At 48.1% G+C, this 18516-nt stretch overlaps 1 protein-coding gene across 5 annotated transcripts in view; it reads left to right on the top strand.

The window, feature by feature from the left end:
* The window catches only part of NUMA1 (nuclear mitotic apparatus protein 1), a 75165-nt gene that overhangs the window by 26099 nt on the left and 30550 nt on the right, over nucleotides 1–18516 (top strand). For all 5 annotated transcript variants that reach the window (XM_063127349.1, XM_063127348.1, XM_063127350.1 and 2 more), the window contains exons 3-9: nucleotides 2086–2171; nucleotides 9330–9409; nucleotides 9722–9804; nucleotides 10642–10722; nucleotides 11046–11130; nucleotides 14000–14111; nucleotides 18200–18357. In XM_063127349.1, the coding sequence (XP_062983419.1) occupies nucleotides 2086–2171; nucleotides 9330–9409; nucleotides 9722–9804; nucleotides 10642–10722; nucleotides 11046–11130; nucleotides 14000–14111; nucleotides 18200–18357 (685 nt within the window). The remainder of the gene's footprint in view (nucleotides 1–2085; nucleotides 2172–9329; nucleotides 9410–9721; nucleotides 9805–10641; nucleotides 10723–11045; nucleotides 11131–13999; nucleotides 14112–18199; nucleotides 18358–18516) is intronic.

Here is an 18516-nt window from a genome sequence, read left to right as displayed (position 1 = left end):
AACATTTGTTGTCCTCTGTCTTTTGGAGGGGCCAGTAGTTGAGGGTCTATAAAGTCCTACTTGATCTGTAACGAGTCACTGTGATTTTGTCTTCCCATTGGGCCTTACGGTATCCACCCCTTCTGGTATCACGGCCACTGGCATTTGCTCTTGAGGCAGACCTTCTGGTTTTTGGGATGGGGATGGTCTGGGCCTACCTGTCACGAGCCCAGCTCAAAGGACCTCATCTTTCTCCACCCTCCTTTCATCGGGGAGGAATATATTTGAATAGCGTGGCGATAACTTTCATAAATTTGAATATGCCTTATGCCAATGAAACCCCTTTTAAGAAATTATACAGCTAGAGATATGTGACATTTCTAGATTGCATATGATATGATAAAAATACAATTCCAATATAAATTGTAAGTAAAACAATTATACAATAAAACCAGAAGCCATAAATTGAAAACCATAAAGACAGATTGTTCCCTGACTAATATAGTATAGATTAATCTGTGTCAATCCATCAGTAATGGCTGTGCATAATGGGACCGGAAGTGGCTGGCTCTTCTTCTGCAGAGTAATAAGCTCCCTTGTGAGAGCAAACCTCAGATGATTGACTTCAGCCACGGTGTCCAGAGCATAGGAGGGAGTATGTATTGCATTTCTATACCGCCCAATAGCCGAAATTCTCTGAGAGGTTTTGCCACTGCTTCCTAGCTAGGGCGCTGAGTGCTGCTGTACCGATCATAGATGTTTTGGCATAACAAAGAGCGCGGCAAGAAGCTCTGTTCATGGCCTTTTCCTCAGGTACAGCCTAAGCCACATCCTTAGAAAGAGGCAAAGGAAGTGGCTTAGGATGTACCTGTGGAAAAGGCCCTGAGCAGAGCCCGAGAGTAACCAATTACCTTAACTGACATCTGGAAATTATTGCTTGGCTCTTAAATCAGGGTGGGTCAAAGAAAAGGAGTGCATCTCTTTTTTGAATAGCTAGACATTTCTGTTGCTTGCTTGACATTTCATTCTTTCTTCTGTGCATCTTCTACCTGAGACTTCAGGAAAGATATCGATTCACTTATGTATGTTTAGAAAGACTTCTAGGACATGATAAATATGGGAGCTGCTTAAATTAAGTTGGCTGCAACGGACAAGAAATTTCAAGAGCCGCTGTGCAGTCATGGGGACTGAGAGTTGAGGGTTCGTTTGAGCAATGTTCTACTGGGCTGTGATTTATTTATGTATGTATTTATTTATTTATTACATTTTTATACCGCCCAATAGCTGAAGTGTTCTGAAATATGAGGTCAAAGTACCTTCCAACTTGTCGCATAGATAGGGGGGGACGGTTTTAGTTCAAGATTACCAAGGCAGAGGTATAAGAAGAGCCCTGCAGGAATACAGACCAAAGGCCTGTCCAGTCCAGTGGCCATCAAGATACCTCTGAGAAGCCCACAACCAGGCCAGGAAGGTGATAGCTCCTCTCTTGTTGTTTTCCCCTCAGCTACTGATACTGAGAGGTGTAATATCTCTGATTCTGAAGGTAGTATACAGCTGTTGTGATAAAGATACTCAGGCAGAGTTGTATCAAACAGGAGGCACGGAAATTAAATCATTTAATCTTCTTTTGCACCTTACCTCAAAGCTTCAGGATTGGTTGCAGCACGTCCCGGCTTAATTTTACCTGCACAACCGCTCTGTAGGGCGTGTTCAGGTGAGAGCAGGCAACTTGCACAAGGCCATTTGTAGTTGACCTGGGCTTTGAACCCCACCTCCAAGCACAGCACTTTTCGAGACTCAAGACCCTGCATTTAATCATGCCCCGTGTGTTTTGTAAACCTCCCAGAGAGCTTCGGCTATGGGGCGGTTTATAAATGTAGTAAATAAATATAAATAAATAAATTATATACTGTTAGCTTTCCACACGCTTTCCTAATGGGAGTTACCACCAGGCATACATATGGGCAAACTGCAGTTCACGGAGTTGATGTCTCTCCACAAATTTAAGAATGACACATCAGCAGAGCTGTAAGCTGTTGATTCTGTTGCTTCATAATGGAAGTTAAGGGGATTGCTAGCCTGTAACTTGGTTCTTCTCTTCTGCAGGTGAACAGTCTGAAGTTGGGTGATACTTTGAATTCATTGTCTCAGCTCCAAGACTGCAGCATCTTCATCAAAATCATCAACAAAATGTAAGAGGCGCCAATGATACTTCTCCTTCCTCCCTTCCTTCCTTCCTTCCTTCCTTCCTTCCTTCCCTCCCCACATCCCCCCACCCACAACATGTTGCCAATGTGCGCACTAATCTAGAGGGGTTTTTGTGTTGAAGTGACAAGAGAGTAAAAAAAAAAATCAATTAATATATACAAATTTGGTCAGCATAATTCTAGTAATTGTGGAGGACACCGAAAACCCATTTCCTGGTCACTGGAAAATCCACCAATTAGCTCCTTCTGTAGAAAACCAGCAATTACACCCACACCAGCCCGTCTGCAGTAAGAAGAATGTAGGAATCATCTCCTTAAAAACACACACATATACCAAAACTGCAATTCTCGGGATACTGGACAGTTCACCCAATACTGGATTCATAGAATCATAGAATAGCAGAGTTGGAAGGGGCCTACAAGGCCATCGAGTCCAACCCCTTGTTCAATGCAGGAATCCACCCTAAAGCATCCCTGACAGATGCTTGTCTAGCTGCCTCTTGAAGGCCTCTAGTGTGGGAGAGCCCACCACCTCCCTAGGTAACTGGCTCCATTGTCGTCCTGCTCTAACAGTCAGGAAGTTTTTCCTGATGTCCAGCTGGAATCTGGCTTCCTTTAACTTGAGCCCGTTATTCCGTGTCCTGCACTCTGGGAGGATCAAGAAGAGATCCCGGCCCTCCTCTGTGTGACAACCTTTCAAGTATTTGAAGAGTGCTCTCATGTCTCCCCTCCATCTTCTCTTCTCCAGGCTAAACATGCCCAGTTCTTTCAGTCTCTCTTCATAGGGCTTTGTTTCCAGACCCCTGATCATCCTGGTTGCCCTCCTCTGAACACGCTCCAGCTTGTCTGCGTCCTTCTTGAATTGTGGAGCCCAGAACTGGATGCAATACTCTAGAAGAGGCCTAACCAGGGCCGAATAGAGAGGAACCAGTACCTCGTGCGATTTGGAAGCTATACTTCTATTAATGCAGCCCAAAATAGCATTTGCCTTTCTTGCAGCCATATCGCACTGTTGGCTCCTATTCAACTTGTGATCTACAACAATTCCAAGATCCTTCTCGTTTGTAGTATTGCTGAGCCAAGTATCCCCCATCTTATAACTGTGCATTTGGTTTCTATTTCCTAAATGTAGAACCTGGCATTTATCCCTATTAAATTTCATCCTGTTGTTTTCAGCCCAGCACTCCAGCCTATCAAGATCACTTTGAAGTTTGTTTCTGTCTTCCAGGGTATTAGCTATCCCACCCAATTTTGTGTCACCTGCAAATTTGATCAGCGTTCCCTGCACCTCCTCGTCCAAATCATTAATAAACATGTTGAAGAGCACTGGGCCCAGGACTGAGCCCTGCGGCACCCCACGCGGATTATGCACTTGTGTGGGTTGTCATTTCCCCGCAACGCTAACAGTGGGGTGTTGCCCTTCCCACAGGATCCACGTGTGTGGACTGAGTCTGTCAAAGTCTTGAGAACTATCTTGGTAGAACTCATGGTTTACAAGGGGTTGGACCCAGTGGGACTGCTCCAGCTCCTCCTCCCCGTTGCAGCCCCCCCTCCGCCCCCCAACTCTGCTCCAGAGGGTTCCCCCCACCCTTCTTGTGGCACTGGGTTTTAAAAGTGCCTTGCATAGAAATATTCCTTTTCATTCATCCTAAGTGACTTACAGTTGGTTTCATTCATTGATGCGGAGTTCTGGCATTGTTGAAAAAAATGTATCTTGCCTATTCATTCTCCCAGTGCTGCTCATAATCATATACATTATTGTGTCCCTCCTCTGTTGTCTTTTCTGAGCTAAAAATCAGAATTATTTAAGGTTTTCCCTTTCAGCAAGAGGGATAATGAAAAGCTTCTTTCCAAATCCTGAATTTGAATGTAGAATACATTCCGACATAAAGATCCTTTATTTGATGTATGTTGTATTACATTGTATTTTAAGCTGGGAGCCTCTTTCGGATGCCTCTGTTTTTAGAAGTGGGCTCCAGTTGTGTCGGAGGCATCGGGGAAGAGGCTATATTTAGTCAAACCCTGCTTAATCCCCTTCCATCTGGTTTTGAACTCAGATTAACAAATTAGCAAAACAAGCAGCCAGGCTAGACGCTGTGTGCAATGGAAGGGGCTGGTAAAAGTAGCTGGCTAAAATATATGGCAAAAATATATAAACTACATGAAAAAGGAATCAAACAGAACAACTTTGGCAGAAGCCTGTAGAAATCTGTGGGACTGATAAAAACCAGATAATCAATAAATGAAATGGAAACTTTAAATACCTCCCTGGATAAGAAAATTAAATGAAAGATATAAGAAGGAAAACTCTGTAATTGACCAAGTGTGGGGAGGGATATAGAATAAGCATTGATGTGTATGAAAAAAGGAAAGGAACCTCTCGTGCAAGCACTGAGTCATTACTGACTCTTGGAGGGAAAACCTTCGCTGACGTTTTCTTGGCAGGCCTTATAGCGGGGTGGTTTGCCGTTGCCTTCCCCAGCCGTTATTACCTTTCCCCCAGCTAGCTGGGTACTCATTTGACCGACCTCGGGAGGATGGAAGGCTGAGTTGACCCGAGCTGGCTGCCTGAAGCCAGCTTCCGCTGGGATCAAACTCAGGCCGTGGGGAGAGTTTCAGCTGCAGAAACTATAATAAACTATAATAAAATAGTTTTATTTTATTATTTTTTGAGTTCAGTGTATTTAAAAACCAAAATAAAAATAAAAAGGAGATGTAAAATAACCTAACATACGCAAATGCCCTAGTGTGCACTGATATAAAAACCAAATGAAAACCTGAGCCCCCTGAAGGTCTCGGAGGTTGGGCAGGTTCATCTGAGAGAAGGCAGGCCCCAAGGTATCTTCCCGGTCCAGACAGTTTGCTGTAAAGCAAATCCATCCCAGAACTTTGAGAACTTAACATTTTAACCCTTGGGGGCATGCTGTGTTGAACCTCCAGAGTCATTTGGGTCCTGTTGAGCCAAGGTTGATGACGCTGAGTGCTGGCCCCGCCCCCTTAGGCAGCAAAAAGGACCCACTGTCTAAGCCAGATCACTTTCTGAAACTGTTAAAAGTGGTTCTCAGCTGGATGCTTCTGGGGGACGTAGTTTTGGGCCAGGATTGAACCTGGCTTGACATTTAAAACAAGTGAGCATTGCAAACCTGAGGGGCAGCCCAGTCAACTCCTCCTGCTGGCTCCCTGGATGCTTCCTCTGTCCGTCACCAATGTGACTGGCATTGCTGATGATGCAAACGAGGAAGCAGCAGGGAGCTGCAATCAATGGTAATTGAGCCTGGGGAGTTCTGTGTTTGCAAGCAAAGGAGACGCAGAGGACCCCCAGAGGTGCCAGTACTCCTCCTGAGGGCTTGTGTTGCACTTGGTGGCCGTCTCCAGTCTTCAAGACCTGTGTTTCCTCCTCCCAATCTCCAGAAGTAACTTGCACTAACCGCCCACGTAAATGTTTCTGACGTCTCTGCCTATGTAGAAAAGCCAATGGTATGAATAGCAGTAGGTAATTCTGGATTTTTCAAGAAGGATTAGACTAATCCTTCATCAGGAGGGCTTTAAACTGAATCTTGCGGGGGTGGGAGACGTAAATTTTGAGGCAACAATGGATGAAGGCCAATGCACCACAGTACAGAGAACAGCTCCAACAGAGTCCCAAAATAGTGTCTGCAACAAGGTAGGAACAAAGCCAGACTATAAAACACATGGTCTTCGATGTCTATATACTAATGCCCAGAGCATGGGAAACAAACAGAATGAACTTGAACTCTTATTACATGAAGGCAAATACGACTTGATAGGTATAACTGAAACTTGGTGGGATGACTCCCATGACTGGAATATAGCAATTGAAGGATATAACTTGTTCAAAAAGAACAGAAGAAATAGAAAGGGAGGTGGAGTTGCACTATATGTTAAAAATACCTATCCCTGCACAGAAATACAGGCGGATGAGATTGGGAGCCCCGTCGAGAGCGTCTGGATTAAAATAAATGGGGCTAGGAATAAAAAGAATATGATAATCGGAGTCTACTACCGACCACCCAATCAAGGAGAAGACGAGGACGAAACTTTTGAGAAACAAATTGCCAGTGTTTCAAGGAAGTGTGATGTAGTAGTGATGGGGGACTTCAATTACCCTGATATCTGTTGGGAGACCATTACTGCCAAAAGCGGCCCTTCCAAGAAATTCCTGACATGTATGGGTGATAACTTTCTCCTACAGAAAGTGGTGGAAGGAACTAGAGGGTCAGCAATCCTTGACTTGTTATTGACCAACAGGGATGACTTAGTGGATAAAGTGGCAGTTACGGGAACTCTGGGGGAAAGTGACCACGTCATACTTGAATTCTTGATTATGAAGGAGACAAAAGTCGAGCGTAGCCATACACGTACTCTGGATTTTAGGAAAGCTGATTTTAATAAACTCAGAACTATAATAAGTAAGGTCCAGTGGCAAGGGAGCCTAATGAGAAAAGGAGTGCAGGATGGGTGGGAGTATCTAAAAAATGAAATTTTAAAGGCACAGTTACAAACAATTCCAACAAGGAGAAAAGATAGAAGACAACAGAGGAAACCAATGTGGCTCCACAAAAAGCTTATTGATGAACTGAAAACAAAAAGGGATACATATAGGAAGTGGAAGGAAGGCCAGGCTACAAAAGAAGAGTACAGACAAGTGGCGCAGAAGTGCCGAAATGGCGTCAGGAAGGCTAAAGCTGTGAATGAGCTGAGATTAGCGAGGGATGCTAAAAGCAATAAAAAGGCTTTCTTCAGATACGTGAGTAGTAAAAGACAGAGGAAAGAAATGGTGGTTCAACTGCTTAATGAGGATGGCAAATTGATAACAGACGTCAAACAAAAGGCTGAAGTGCTCAATTCCTACTTTGCCTCGGTCTTCTCCCAAAAGCGGATCTATGACCCCCCTGGAAAAAGTGAAGCAGAAGTTGAGGGGGCAGGATTGCAGTTTGAGATTGATAAACAAATGGTCAAAGAACACCTAATTTCCTTGAATGAGTTCAAATCCCCAGGGCCCGATGAACTGCATCCAAGAGTAATGAAGGAGCTAGCGGAAGAACTCTCAGAACCTTTGTCTATTATCTTTGCAAAATCATGGAAGACGGGTGAGGTGCCGGACGACTGGAGGAGGGCTAACGTTGTCCCTATCTTCAAAAAGGGCAAAAAGGAGGAACCTGGGAACTACAGACCAGTCAGCCTGACATCCATCCCTGGGAAAATTCTGGAGCAGATTATAAAGAAGTCAATCTGTAAACACCTTGAAATCAATGCAGTGATTACTAGAAGCCAACATGGATTTGTCAGGAACAAATCCTGTCAGACTAATTTGATCTCATTTTTTGATAGGATAACCTCCCTTGTGGACTGTGGGAATGCTGTGGATGTCATATATCTTGACTTCAGCAAAGCTTTTGACAAAGTACCACATGACATTCTGATTAACAAACTAGCTAAAAGTGGGCTAGATGGAACAACTATTAGGTGGATCCACAGTTGGCTACAGAATCGGACTCAAAGAGTACTTATCAATGGAACCTTCTCAAACTGGGGAGAGGCAACGAGTGGGGTGCCGCAGGGCTCAGTCCTGGGCCCAGTGCTCTTCAACATTTTTATTAATGATTTGGACGAGGAGGTGCAGGGAACGCTGATCAAATTTGCAGATGACACCAAATTGGGTGGGATAGCTAATACCCTGGAAGACAGAAACAAACTTCAAAGTGATCTTGATAGGCTGGAGTGCTGGGCTGAAAACAACAGAATGAAATTTAATAGGGATAAATGCCAAGTTCTACATTTAGGGAATAGAAACCAAATGCACAGTTACAAGATGGGGGACACTTGGCTCAGCAATACTACAAATGAGAAGGATCTTGGAATTGTTGTAGATCACAAGCTGAATATGAGCCAACAGTGCGATATGGCTGCAAGAAAGGCAAATGCTATTTTGGGCTGCATTAATAGAAGTATAGCTTCCAAATCACGTGAGGTACTGGTTCCTCTCTATTCGGCCCTGGTTAGGCCTCATCTAGAGTATTGCGTCCAGTTCTGGGCTCCACAATTCAAGAAGGACGCAGACAAGCTGGAGCGTGTTCAGAAGAGGGCAACGAGGATGATCAGAGGTCTAGAAACAAAGCCCTATGAAGAGAGACTGAAAGAACTGGGCATGTTTAGCCTGGAGAAGAGAAGATTGAGGGGAGACATGATAGCACTCTTCAAATACTTAAAAGGTTGTCACACAGAGGAGGGCCAGGATCTCTTCTCGATTCTCCCAGAGTGCAGGACACGGAATAACGGGCTCAAGTTAAAGGAAGCCAGATTCCGGCTGGACATCAGGAAAAACCTCCTGACTGTTAGAGCAGTGCGACAGTGGAATCAGCTACCTAGGGAGGTTGTGGGCTCTCCCACACTAGAGGCATTCAAGAGGCAGCTGGACAACCATCTGTCAGGGATGCTTTAGGGTGGATTCCTGCATTGAGCAGGGGGTTGGACTCGATGGCCTTGTAGGCCCCTTCCAACTCTGCTATTCTATGATTCTATGATTCTATGATTCTAATTAATAGCCATTGATAGTTCAATTGAGCCTCCATGTTCAGGGGTTGTATACCTCTGATTGCCATATGCTGAGGATGCCGTTCTTGTGAAGTTTCCTCAGGAGTCTGGCTGGCTACTGTTGGAGCCAGAGTACTGAACTGGAGGGTGTTGCTTTTACCCGGCAAGGTAATTCTTCACATTCTTTTTTTTCTGCCTGTCTCCTTCATTAATGATTTAATGAATGAAAGAGTCAAAACTCTTCCCACCCACCTCTTAATGTAAGGAAATGTGTCAGATGCATGAAACTTAGACCAGCCTCTTACAAATTGGCTGTACCAGACTGCCCAGTTTCATGGAGGTTGCGTCATAGCTCAGGTGTAGTTTTGTCATGTAAATAGCTTCAGGTTTTGAAGACAAATCTGTGATAAGCCCCACAGAAAACAGGCTGAGCTGTTGATGCGAACCGCTTTTAATGTTTCTACCTCTTCCCCACTTGCACCTGATTCTTAGTCTCTCTGTGGTCAAATAACTATCAGGAATGAGTCTGTCTCTCTCTCTCTCTCTCTCTCCCTCTCAGTTGAAGTGACCACTTTTGTTCTCTTCCAGCCATGGCACCGAGGATGGGCAGTCCATGTTGCAGCAGAGTATGCAAGATCGGGCGGCCTATGTCGTCAGCTTCCTTGAGAGTAAGTGCTCCTGCCATGTGACGCCTCTTAATGCTTTGTGAGTTTTTGACTTAGCTGGCTCCCACGAAGAGATCCATTGCTCAGAGGTCTGTTACCCACATCCCTGCCTAAGACTCTCCCTCTACCCCACCCACCAATATCGAGGGAGCAGGGAAATTAAGTTGAGAGTAGTACCCAGCCCTGTCACGTTCCCATTTTCCCACTGCTTGTGGAAGATCGAGAGGAAGCCAAGGACAGCCACCACGTCTTTCTGTAGTGCGCTAGTGCTAACGGGGGGCTGCTGTTCTGTTTTGCCCACATTTCTCCTTCCAGAACTTCGCAAGCACAAATCGACCACACAGAACCTGGTATCCGAGGAGAAGCTTTTAGCTGCTGAGGAGCTGGAACTGGCCAAGGTATCTGCATGAATGTTATGCCTGCTGCTCTCTGTATTTAGGGGCTCAGCCTGACATGCAAAGTCTCATGGCAGGGGCTGGGGGGTGGGCGGGGGCTAGATTGCCAGATGATGTCAAGGGGCGGGCCCCTCCCCCCCTCTCCCGTGACAGCCGGGTGCGTCCTTCGCATGGCAGCATCCCAGCTGGGGTACGAGCGGAGCACAAAAGGAAGGGACTCGGCAGCGGCATGGAAGGGCCGTCTCCTGCAAGCGTCTGCCCAGTTGAGCAGCAGCTTCATGCCTGCTTCTCGCTTCCAGGGTGGGGAAGGACAAGCAGGAGGGGGAAGCGCCCTCGGCTGGAGCTCTTGCTGGCACCAGCCAAGGCTGCAGGACCTCCCCTGTGTGTGTGTGTGTGGGGGGGGGATCCCCTTGTTATCTCTGACTGCAGGTCAGGTCATAAGGGAACTTCTCTCCCCACCTCCTCCCCCATCCTCCGGTGGCCTCCAAGCCAAGGGGAGTTGCTTAGGGACGGGGGCAGGCTGCACAGGGTGCCTAATTCTCCACCGGCCAGAGGTTCCCCACCCCTGTTTTACTGGCTGGAGGGAGACGTGCTTAGCAATGGCATGAGACCAAGTCGTTGCCTTGAGCATCTGTAAGGATGGCCTGATATGTGAGGGGAGCGATTACCAGGCTACGATGAAAGGCGAGCGGCCTGTCTGAACCCACGTCCAGCTTGCCTTGAAGCGGTTCTTAGGGCAGCTGCAGAGTGCAGGCAGCTTTATTCGTGAAAGGCGTCCGCCTTTTCTGCCTTTGTACGTGGCAGGTGCTGTTACCGCTCCCTGTCTCTGCCTCTCTGCAGGTGGTCACCTTGCTGCTTTACTATGCTTCCATGGGAGATAAGATTCCGAGGGAATGGACCGCGGTTGAGTATGACCTCCAGGTAATATTTTAGCCTCGGGCTTCTGGCTACCGTTTCCTCTCTGATAGGCGGTTTGTTCAGTTTCTCTTCACAGAAGAGGAATAAATATATTTATTTATTGGAGTCCTCATCTGAAGTCCACTAGCAGCTGAGCGATTATTCCTGGTGGGGGGAAGAAACCTCCCGCGGATGGCAGTGCAATCAAAAGTTGAACGGGAAGGCCCGGCCACAGGGCCTGTGAGGCTGGGCTTGCTTTCCCTTTGCAACCTCTCCCTGGCTTTTAACGGCTGCTCAGGAACCCAGTGGCTCACGCTGCCCTGCTTCTCTTTTTCTCCCCCCACCAGGCGGAGATGGCCAAGTTCCTGAACTTCATGCTGTACAATGAAGATTGCCTTGGTGAGAACCTGGAGATCTTCCTTCAAAAGAAAAGTAAGTGCTGGGTGAGCACGCCTGAGTGACACGCAGGGGACGCTGCCGAGCCCACTGCGGCGGCCCTGGCTCTTAGGTTGGCTCTTGCTGCTGCCTCGCTGCAGGTTTCTTGGCTCACCCATGAGCGATGTGTCTTGCAGGCAGAGGCTAGGCAGCATTGGGACTACGGGATCCAGTGTGACCCAAGCCCACCTGCCCCCCATCACTTTTAGATGCGGGGGGGGGGAAGAATGTCACATTTCGTTACGGGCAGCTGGGGTCACTTCCAATTTAGAAGTATAGCTTCCAAATCGCATGAGGTGCTGGTTCCTCTCTATTCGGCCCTGGTTAGGCCTCATCTAGAGTATTGCGTCCAGTTCTGGGCTCCACAATTCAAGAAGGACGCAGACAAGCTGGAGTGTGTTCAGAGGAGGGCAACCAGGATGATCAGGGCTCTGGAAACAAAGCCCTATGAAGAGAGAGTGAAAGAACTGGGCATGTTTAGCCTGGAGAAGAGAAGATAGAGGGGAGACATGACAGCACTCTTCAAATACTTGAAAGGTTGTCACACAGAGGAGGGCCAGGATCTCTTCTCGATCCTCCCAGAGTGCAGGACACAGAATAACGGGCTCAAGTTAAATGAAGCCAGATTCCAGCTGAACATCAGGAAAAACTTCCTGACTGTTAGAGCAGTATGACAATGGAATCAGTTGCCTGGTGAGGTTGTGGCCTCTGCCACACTAGAGGCCTTCAAGAGGCAGCTGGACAACCCTCTGTCAGGGATGCTTTAGGGTGGATTCCTGCATTGAGCAGGGGGTTGGACTCGATGGCCTTGTAGGCCCCTTTCAACTCTGCTATTCTATGAAAGTGAAGACCTCCAGCTGCTGCTGTCTTCCTGTGACTGTCGGAGAGGGTGCCAGACGGCCTGCCCAGTCACTGAGGGCATTGATGATGGGGCTGATGGTGGTTCTGAACAGACATGAGGTCCATTTAGGGTCCCCCTCAAAGTAGAGTTTTTAGCATGCTGGCTCCCTCTCAGTGAAATTCCTTGCCAGTTGATGTCCGACCAGCACCGTTGCTTTGCTTTTGGCATCTGCTAAAGCGATATTTATTTAAACCCAGTTTTTCCTGCATGGCCAGCTGCCCAGAAAGAGTAGAGTAAAAAAGGGCTCCTGTCACTTTTACCTGGTAAACTGGGGTGAGGTGTGGGGTGGGCAACTAAAGAGAGCGTTGGGAGGCTTGGGGGAGCAGTGGGGGGGGGGCTAGGAAGAGCAGCCATAAGGCAGCTTGAGGAGGGTGGTGGTCAGGGAAGCCAGCAGGAAGCCGGAGGAAGGGAGAGCAGCAAGGGTTCGGGCATTGGGCGGGGGGGCAGGCAGGGCCATGTGCTCGGATGGATGGGGTGTGTGTGGGGGTGAGTTTTGAAGAGATCCTGAAGACGAAGGAGCATGGTTTTTTCACTGACTGCGAGAAGGAGGAGGAGGAGAAGGAAGGGATGTGTGTATGCATATATGTATGTGGTGGATTGTTGGCTGTGTGTGTGTGTGTGAGAGAGAGAGAGAGAGAGCACACAACTATGAGTGATGATTTGGGGTGAGGGAAGGTGTATGGGGGTGATTCAGAGTGAGGGGGGCAGAATGAGTTGGCTGGCAGCGAATGACGAAAGAGTTTGCATTCTCTAAAATTATTTTCCACTGGTGCTGAAAAGTGGGTTCAAAGGAGTTCTTTGGTGTGTTTAGTTCTCAGGTCCTGCCTCTGCCTTGTAGCCAGTCTTTTGGACACGTTACTTGTCCTTGGTGGCTAAACCATGGCCCCCATGGCAGCCATTTTGTGGTGGTGCTCAGGACAGTGTCCCAAATTGCCAGATGTGCCTAGGGGTAGCCAACCCAGTGTCCTCCAGATGTTTTGGGTTGCAACTCCCATCAGCCCCAGCCAGCATGGCCAATGGCCAGAGGTTGTGGGGGTTGTAGTTTGAAACATCTGGCTGTTTACTGCTGGGCTGACCTTAGCCGCTAAGGCATTGGCTCCAAAAGGACTTTGCCTGTCCCTCCACAGCCGGACTGTCGGCAAAGTGGAGCCAGACGTCGGTATTGGCGGCAGAGAAGGCGCAGCAGTGGGAGCGCCGAAGGGGCCAATATGGGATAAACTTGTGTAGGGCAGCTAGAGTGAGCAGGCGCTTGAAAGGCTGGGAATATGTACTGATGAACTGTGCCCACCGCTGACTCTCCTGGGGTGGCCCTCGCCTGGAGACGGCTGAAAACCGCCTGCCTGGGTTGGCGGATCTGCCTGGCAGCCGAAGAAGCGCCTGGCCCGGTTCTTGGCTCTGACCCCCACCCCCAGCATGCAGTATCTGCACGTCATTGCTGCACATCCCCGGCATTTTCCACTCTCTGCGTCTGCACATGGACATCCCCCCCCATGTAGAAAGCCTTCTCCAGCCTGGTATCCTACAGATGTTTTGGGCTGCCGTTAACCCCAGCCAACCTGGCCAATGGTTAGCAAGGATAGTCCGAAACATCTGGAGGCCTCAGGTTGGGGGATGCGACTTTACAGAGTAAACATTTCTTGACCGTCCCCATATGGAGGACTCTAAACCGTAGAAATTAAACGCTGGAAGAATGCTAGTTGCTGTCACAGAAGTCCAGGGGAGGATTTTGTATTGTTTGCAGTATTACCTTCTGTTTGTCAGATTTAATGCCTGTGGGTGACCCTTTTTCCCCCCATGAGCAAGCTAATTCATCCACCTGATAAAACTGAATAGTCCTATCCTGGAACATCTCAGCTGTCCAGAATTGGTGTTGACCCAAACCGACTCTGGACGGAAGAAGTTGCTCCTCTTTGCTCCTGCTGAGCTTGTTCTGACATCCGGCGGGACCCTTTCCTCTTCCTTCAGTGCCGCAGTCCTCGAGCGTCTCCAGCACCAGCTCGGAAGAGAACACCCCGCCAAAGCGAGAGGTGCACTTCCTGAAACTGCAGAAGATTGCGTCTTCTTCCAGCATGAACAAGTAAGTGGTGGTTTGCTTTCTAAATCCCGTGATGGTTATTCCTGTGCTCTTACGCCACACGGGCAGACTGCAATCCATTCAGAGCAACGGAAGAGTCAGGTGTGGGCCCCAAACTCTGTGTTAAGGAAACACTAAGCCCTTGCGTTACGTGCCGCCATTTTTCTCCCTTTATGAAGTCAGAACCTGGATTTTTGCAGCATCCTGAATTTGCCTTTGGAAGGAAGGGGGGGGCAGGGAGAGATTCAGGTAGAGAAGGGGGATTAGAATTCAACCTGTGCTCCCCCTGAATGATCAGGTCCGAAGCTCCTTGACCCAAGACTGTCCCTGCATCTTCAGGTGGCAAGGAGTGCATTTACACTACGCTTGGGGTGTACCAGCTGCGACCCTTCCGGGATTGGTCTGACTTGGCAACGGTTATCTGTGCCTTGGTTGCATTAACCTTCAAAGCTTTTCACGGTCTAGCTCCTTCCTATCTCTCCTCTCTCATCTCACACTATTGCCCCGCTCGTGCTCTTCGCTCCTCTGATGCCATGTTTCTCGCCTGCCCAAGGGCCTCTACTTCCCTTGCTCGGCTTCGTCCATTCTCTTCTGCTGCCCCTTACGCCTGGAACGCTCTTCCAGAACATTTGAGAACTACAAGTTCAACCGCAGCTTTTAAAGCTCAACTAAAAACTTTTCTTTTTCCTAAAGCTTTTAAAACTTGATGTTGTGCAGACTTCTACTGTTACTTTCTACTGTTAGTTTTACCCTACCCTGTGCCTGCTTACCCTACCCTGTACCTGTTTGCATTCTCTTCCCCTCCTTATTGTTTTACTATGATTTTATTAGATTGTAAGCCTATGCGGCAGGGCCTTGCTATTTACTGTTTTACTCTGTACAGCACCATGTACACTGATGGTGCTATATAAATAAATAATAATAATAATAATAATGTTTAGGCTACTGCAATGCACTCTACGTGGGGCTGCCCTTGGAAAGCATCCAGAAGCCCCAGTCGATGCAAAATGCAGCAACCAGGCTGCTACCCAGTGCATGATGTCAGGGCCATATTGCACCTGGGGAGAAAGACCTGCCTTGGTTGCCAGTTGCTTTCTGAGCGTAATTCCAGGTGTGGGTTTTAACCTTTAGAGGCCTTTCAACAGCTTAGGACCTGGCTATCAAAGGGGCTGCCTGTCTCCTTCTGAACTTTCCCAAGTTAAGATCTGCTGCAGAGGCCCCGTGTCGTGTTTCCCCAAACCTCCCGCCTTATTGGGAGACAGTTAAGAGGTCTGCCACGTAATCCACAAAGTACTGTGAGGCTTTTCATATAGACTTGAACTTGCTTTTGCTGTGGATTGTGTGTGCGTGTGGCCTGACTCAGGTGACAGAGAGCTCCCCCGGAGCTAACGTTACGTGCAGGGGAGTTCCTGGGCTGGAGATGTTACCTTCCTGACTGTTAGAGCAGTAGGACAATGGAACCAGTTCCCTAGGGAGGTGGTGGGCTCTCCCACACTAGAGGCCGTCAAGAGGCAGCTGGACAACCATCTGTCAGGGATGCTTTAATGTGTATTCCAGCATCGAGCAGGGGGTTGGACTCGATGGCCTTGTAGGCCCCTTCCAACTCTGCTATTCCATGATTCTATGATTCTATGATCATGCCTACCGGGTGAGCTCAGCGTATGGCAGGCTGGGATTGTCTGCCAGGCTCAGGTGGCAGGCAGTTGCCAGTGCGAAGCAGAAAGCCTGGGGCTCTTGTGCCTGGGATTTTACCCTACTCGTGATCCTGTTTAGGCTTTCACCATGTTCCCTGAGTTACCCACGCGTGGCCGCGTTTGGACTAGCTCCCTTGGGATGGTTTGTTCAGCCTTTCAAGGGTTCCCTTTGTGATCGCCTGAAGCATGGAGCCTAAAGCATTCTGAACATCATTCAGCTTTGAAGTGTGTTTTTGGAGTGTGTGACCTTTAAGCCTGTTGCCGTGAGGTTTCCTCAATAAAAAGAAGTCTCACTGAAGCGAGTGTTTCCTGTCAGTTTGCCAGCACGTGTGAATGCCAGGGGGAACGGAGGTGACAATGGGGCTTTCTCCTGTGTTGCTGCTCCCAGGCCCTGGGATGCACTCCCCTCAAGAACTCTGATTGGCTCACACTCTCTCCTCATAGAGAAAGGGTGCAAAAGCACGCCCTCTTAATCTAGCCTATCAAATTATGACTGTTTTTAAATGTTTTTACTGTTTTAATATTCTTACTTTATTGCTTTAAACTGCTATGTTTGATGCAAATAAGGTGGTATATAGAGGAGGAGGAGGAGGAGGAGGAGGAGGAGGAGGAGGAGGCCTTTGGGAGCCATGTGAGGCCTGGAAAGCAATGGGGCTTCCAGCCCGATGGCCACCTGGCGGTGGATCTGCATGTCAGCAGCTCAGAATGGAAAAGGACGGTCTCATTCCAGGGAGAGGGGAGGCGAAAAGACCTTGAAAGTCAGGCCTCCGAATCAGTTCTGGAGAGTTCCAAAAGTTGTATGGGTGCTTCAGTAAAGTTTTTAGTGCTATTCTCAAGAAAGCAGGAATTTAAGTTTAAAGAACTGTACAAGGACTTTAAAATAGGGTTTTTGTATAATCATGTTGTCTAGGCAGCCGTGTGACTTTTATTTATTTATTTATTATTTATTTATTTATTTATTTATTACATTTTTATACCGCCCAATAGCCGAAGCTCTCTGGGCGGTTCACAAAAATTAAAACCATAGTAAGACAACCAACAGGTTAAAAGCACAAATACACAATACAATATAAAAAGCACAACCAGAATAAAAACCATGCAGCAAAATTGATATAAAATTAAAATACAAAGTTAAAACTGCAAAATTCAAATTCAAGTTAAAATTAATTGTTAAAATACTGAGAGAATAAAAAGGTCTTCAGCTGGCGACGAAAGCAGTACAGTGCAGGCGCCAGGCGGGCCTCTCTGGGGAGCTCTCTGGGGAGCTCGTTCCACAGCTGGGGTGCCACAGCGGAGAAGGCCTTGTGAAAGACTTCACAAGGCCCTGGGTCGGAGGGGCTCCTTTTATGACTTCGTTTCGTTTTTATTAGATTCTCCCCACCCACCCCACCACATTAAAATGTTTTTTTTGGGTAGCAGGTTATCACAGTTTATGGGGGGTGGGAATAGAACATGTACACCTGAGGCAGTTTTGCTTTGTGCAGCCTTTGCTCCGGCCCTCAAAATTGTTTAAAGTAAAAAAAGAAAAAAAAAACTTAGCCAGCAGTTTTTGAGGTTTGGTGTAAACATCTGCTACGAGGGGCTGCATAATTAGGCTGGAGCATCAGCCGGTGGCGATGAAGTGTGACGCCCCCAGGGCCCGAGCCATGCACAACGCCGGCCCTCTGTGTTCTCGCGCAAGGGCTTTGCTTGGCTAGGCCCTTTTGCTAACTGCGGGTGGAGCGGCTGCCCTGCTTGCAACGACATTCAAGAGGCAGCTGGGCCACCACCTGTCAGGGATGCTTTAGGGTGGATTCCTGCATTGAGCAGGGGGTTGGACTTGATGGCCTTGGAGGCCCCTCCCAACTCTGCGATTCTATGATTCTATGATTGAGTGTGGGGGGAGGGCCGTGGCTCAGCAGTGTACAGCCCATGCTGCAACTCTGAGCTTCCCAACCCAATTCAGCGTGCCGGTGCTCACCTTTTCACAGCCGCTTGTGGCCTCAGGCTCACATTCCGTGGGGGCCTTTTCTTCCTCTTGGTGCTCCCTGTGCCAGCCGCAATCGTTGGATCAAGTCTAGTGCAGCAAGTGGGAGCAGGGCTTTGACTCCAGTCGTCCTGAGGCTTTGAGATCACCTCCCAGGTGAGGCGAGAGCTCGTGTGTCCCTGTTGGCACGCTGGAGGCTTCGCAAAACTCGCCTCTTTGTATGGCTTTCGGCAGCTTCGTTGCTAGGCTGCGGAACATTTTTGAAATGGTGCTTGTTGAATCTGAATTGGTGAACATTTACACTTGAAATGCTGGCTTCGTTTTAAATATTGTAGCGTAAGACACTTGGCGCTTAGGAAAAGTTTTGTACGGATGTCTTCAGTTTGAAACTAAAACGAACCTCACCTGGGCTTGGCTATATTTCTTTGCAGGTTGCTTCCTGAGACATCTACCTCTCCCATGGGTGACATTATGCAGACGCCTCAGTTTCAGATGAGGAGGCTGAAGAAGCTGCTGGAAGCTGAGAGGGAGAACCGAGACGAGCTGGAACATGAGCTGGCAGAGAATCGGAAGCTCCTTGATGAAAAAGGTGAGGGAGCGAGTCCCTGAAGTGGAGATGTTGGCAGGGCCTTCTCAAGCGCTTGAGTGCCTCTCGGTCCGTCTGAGGAGGTGTTCCCGCCTGCTTTCAGGCCCTAGAGCGTCTAAGGAAGGGCTCCTGCACCTCTGAATTGCAGTGCGGGAACTGCGT

The sequence above is a fragment of the Elgaria multicarinata genome, chromosome 5, assembly GCF_023053635.1.
Source record: "Elgaria multicarinata webbii isolate HBS135686 ecotype San Diego chromosome 5, rElgMul1.1.pri, whole genome shotgun sequence".
NCBI lineage: Eukaryota > Metazoa > Chordata > Lepidosauria > Squamata > Anguidae > Elgaria > Elgaria multicarinata.
The sequence above is the reverse complement of the archived record's forward strand: the minus strand, read 5'-3'. Positions and strand labels throughout refer to the sequence as shown.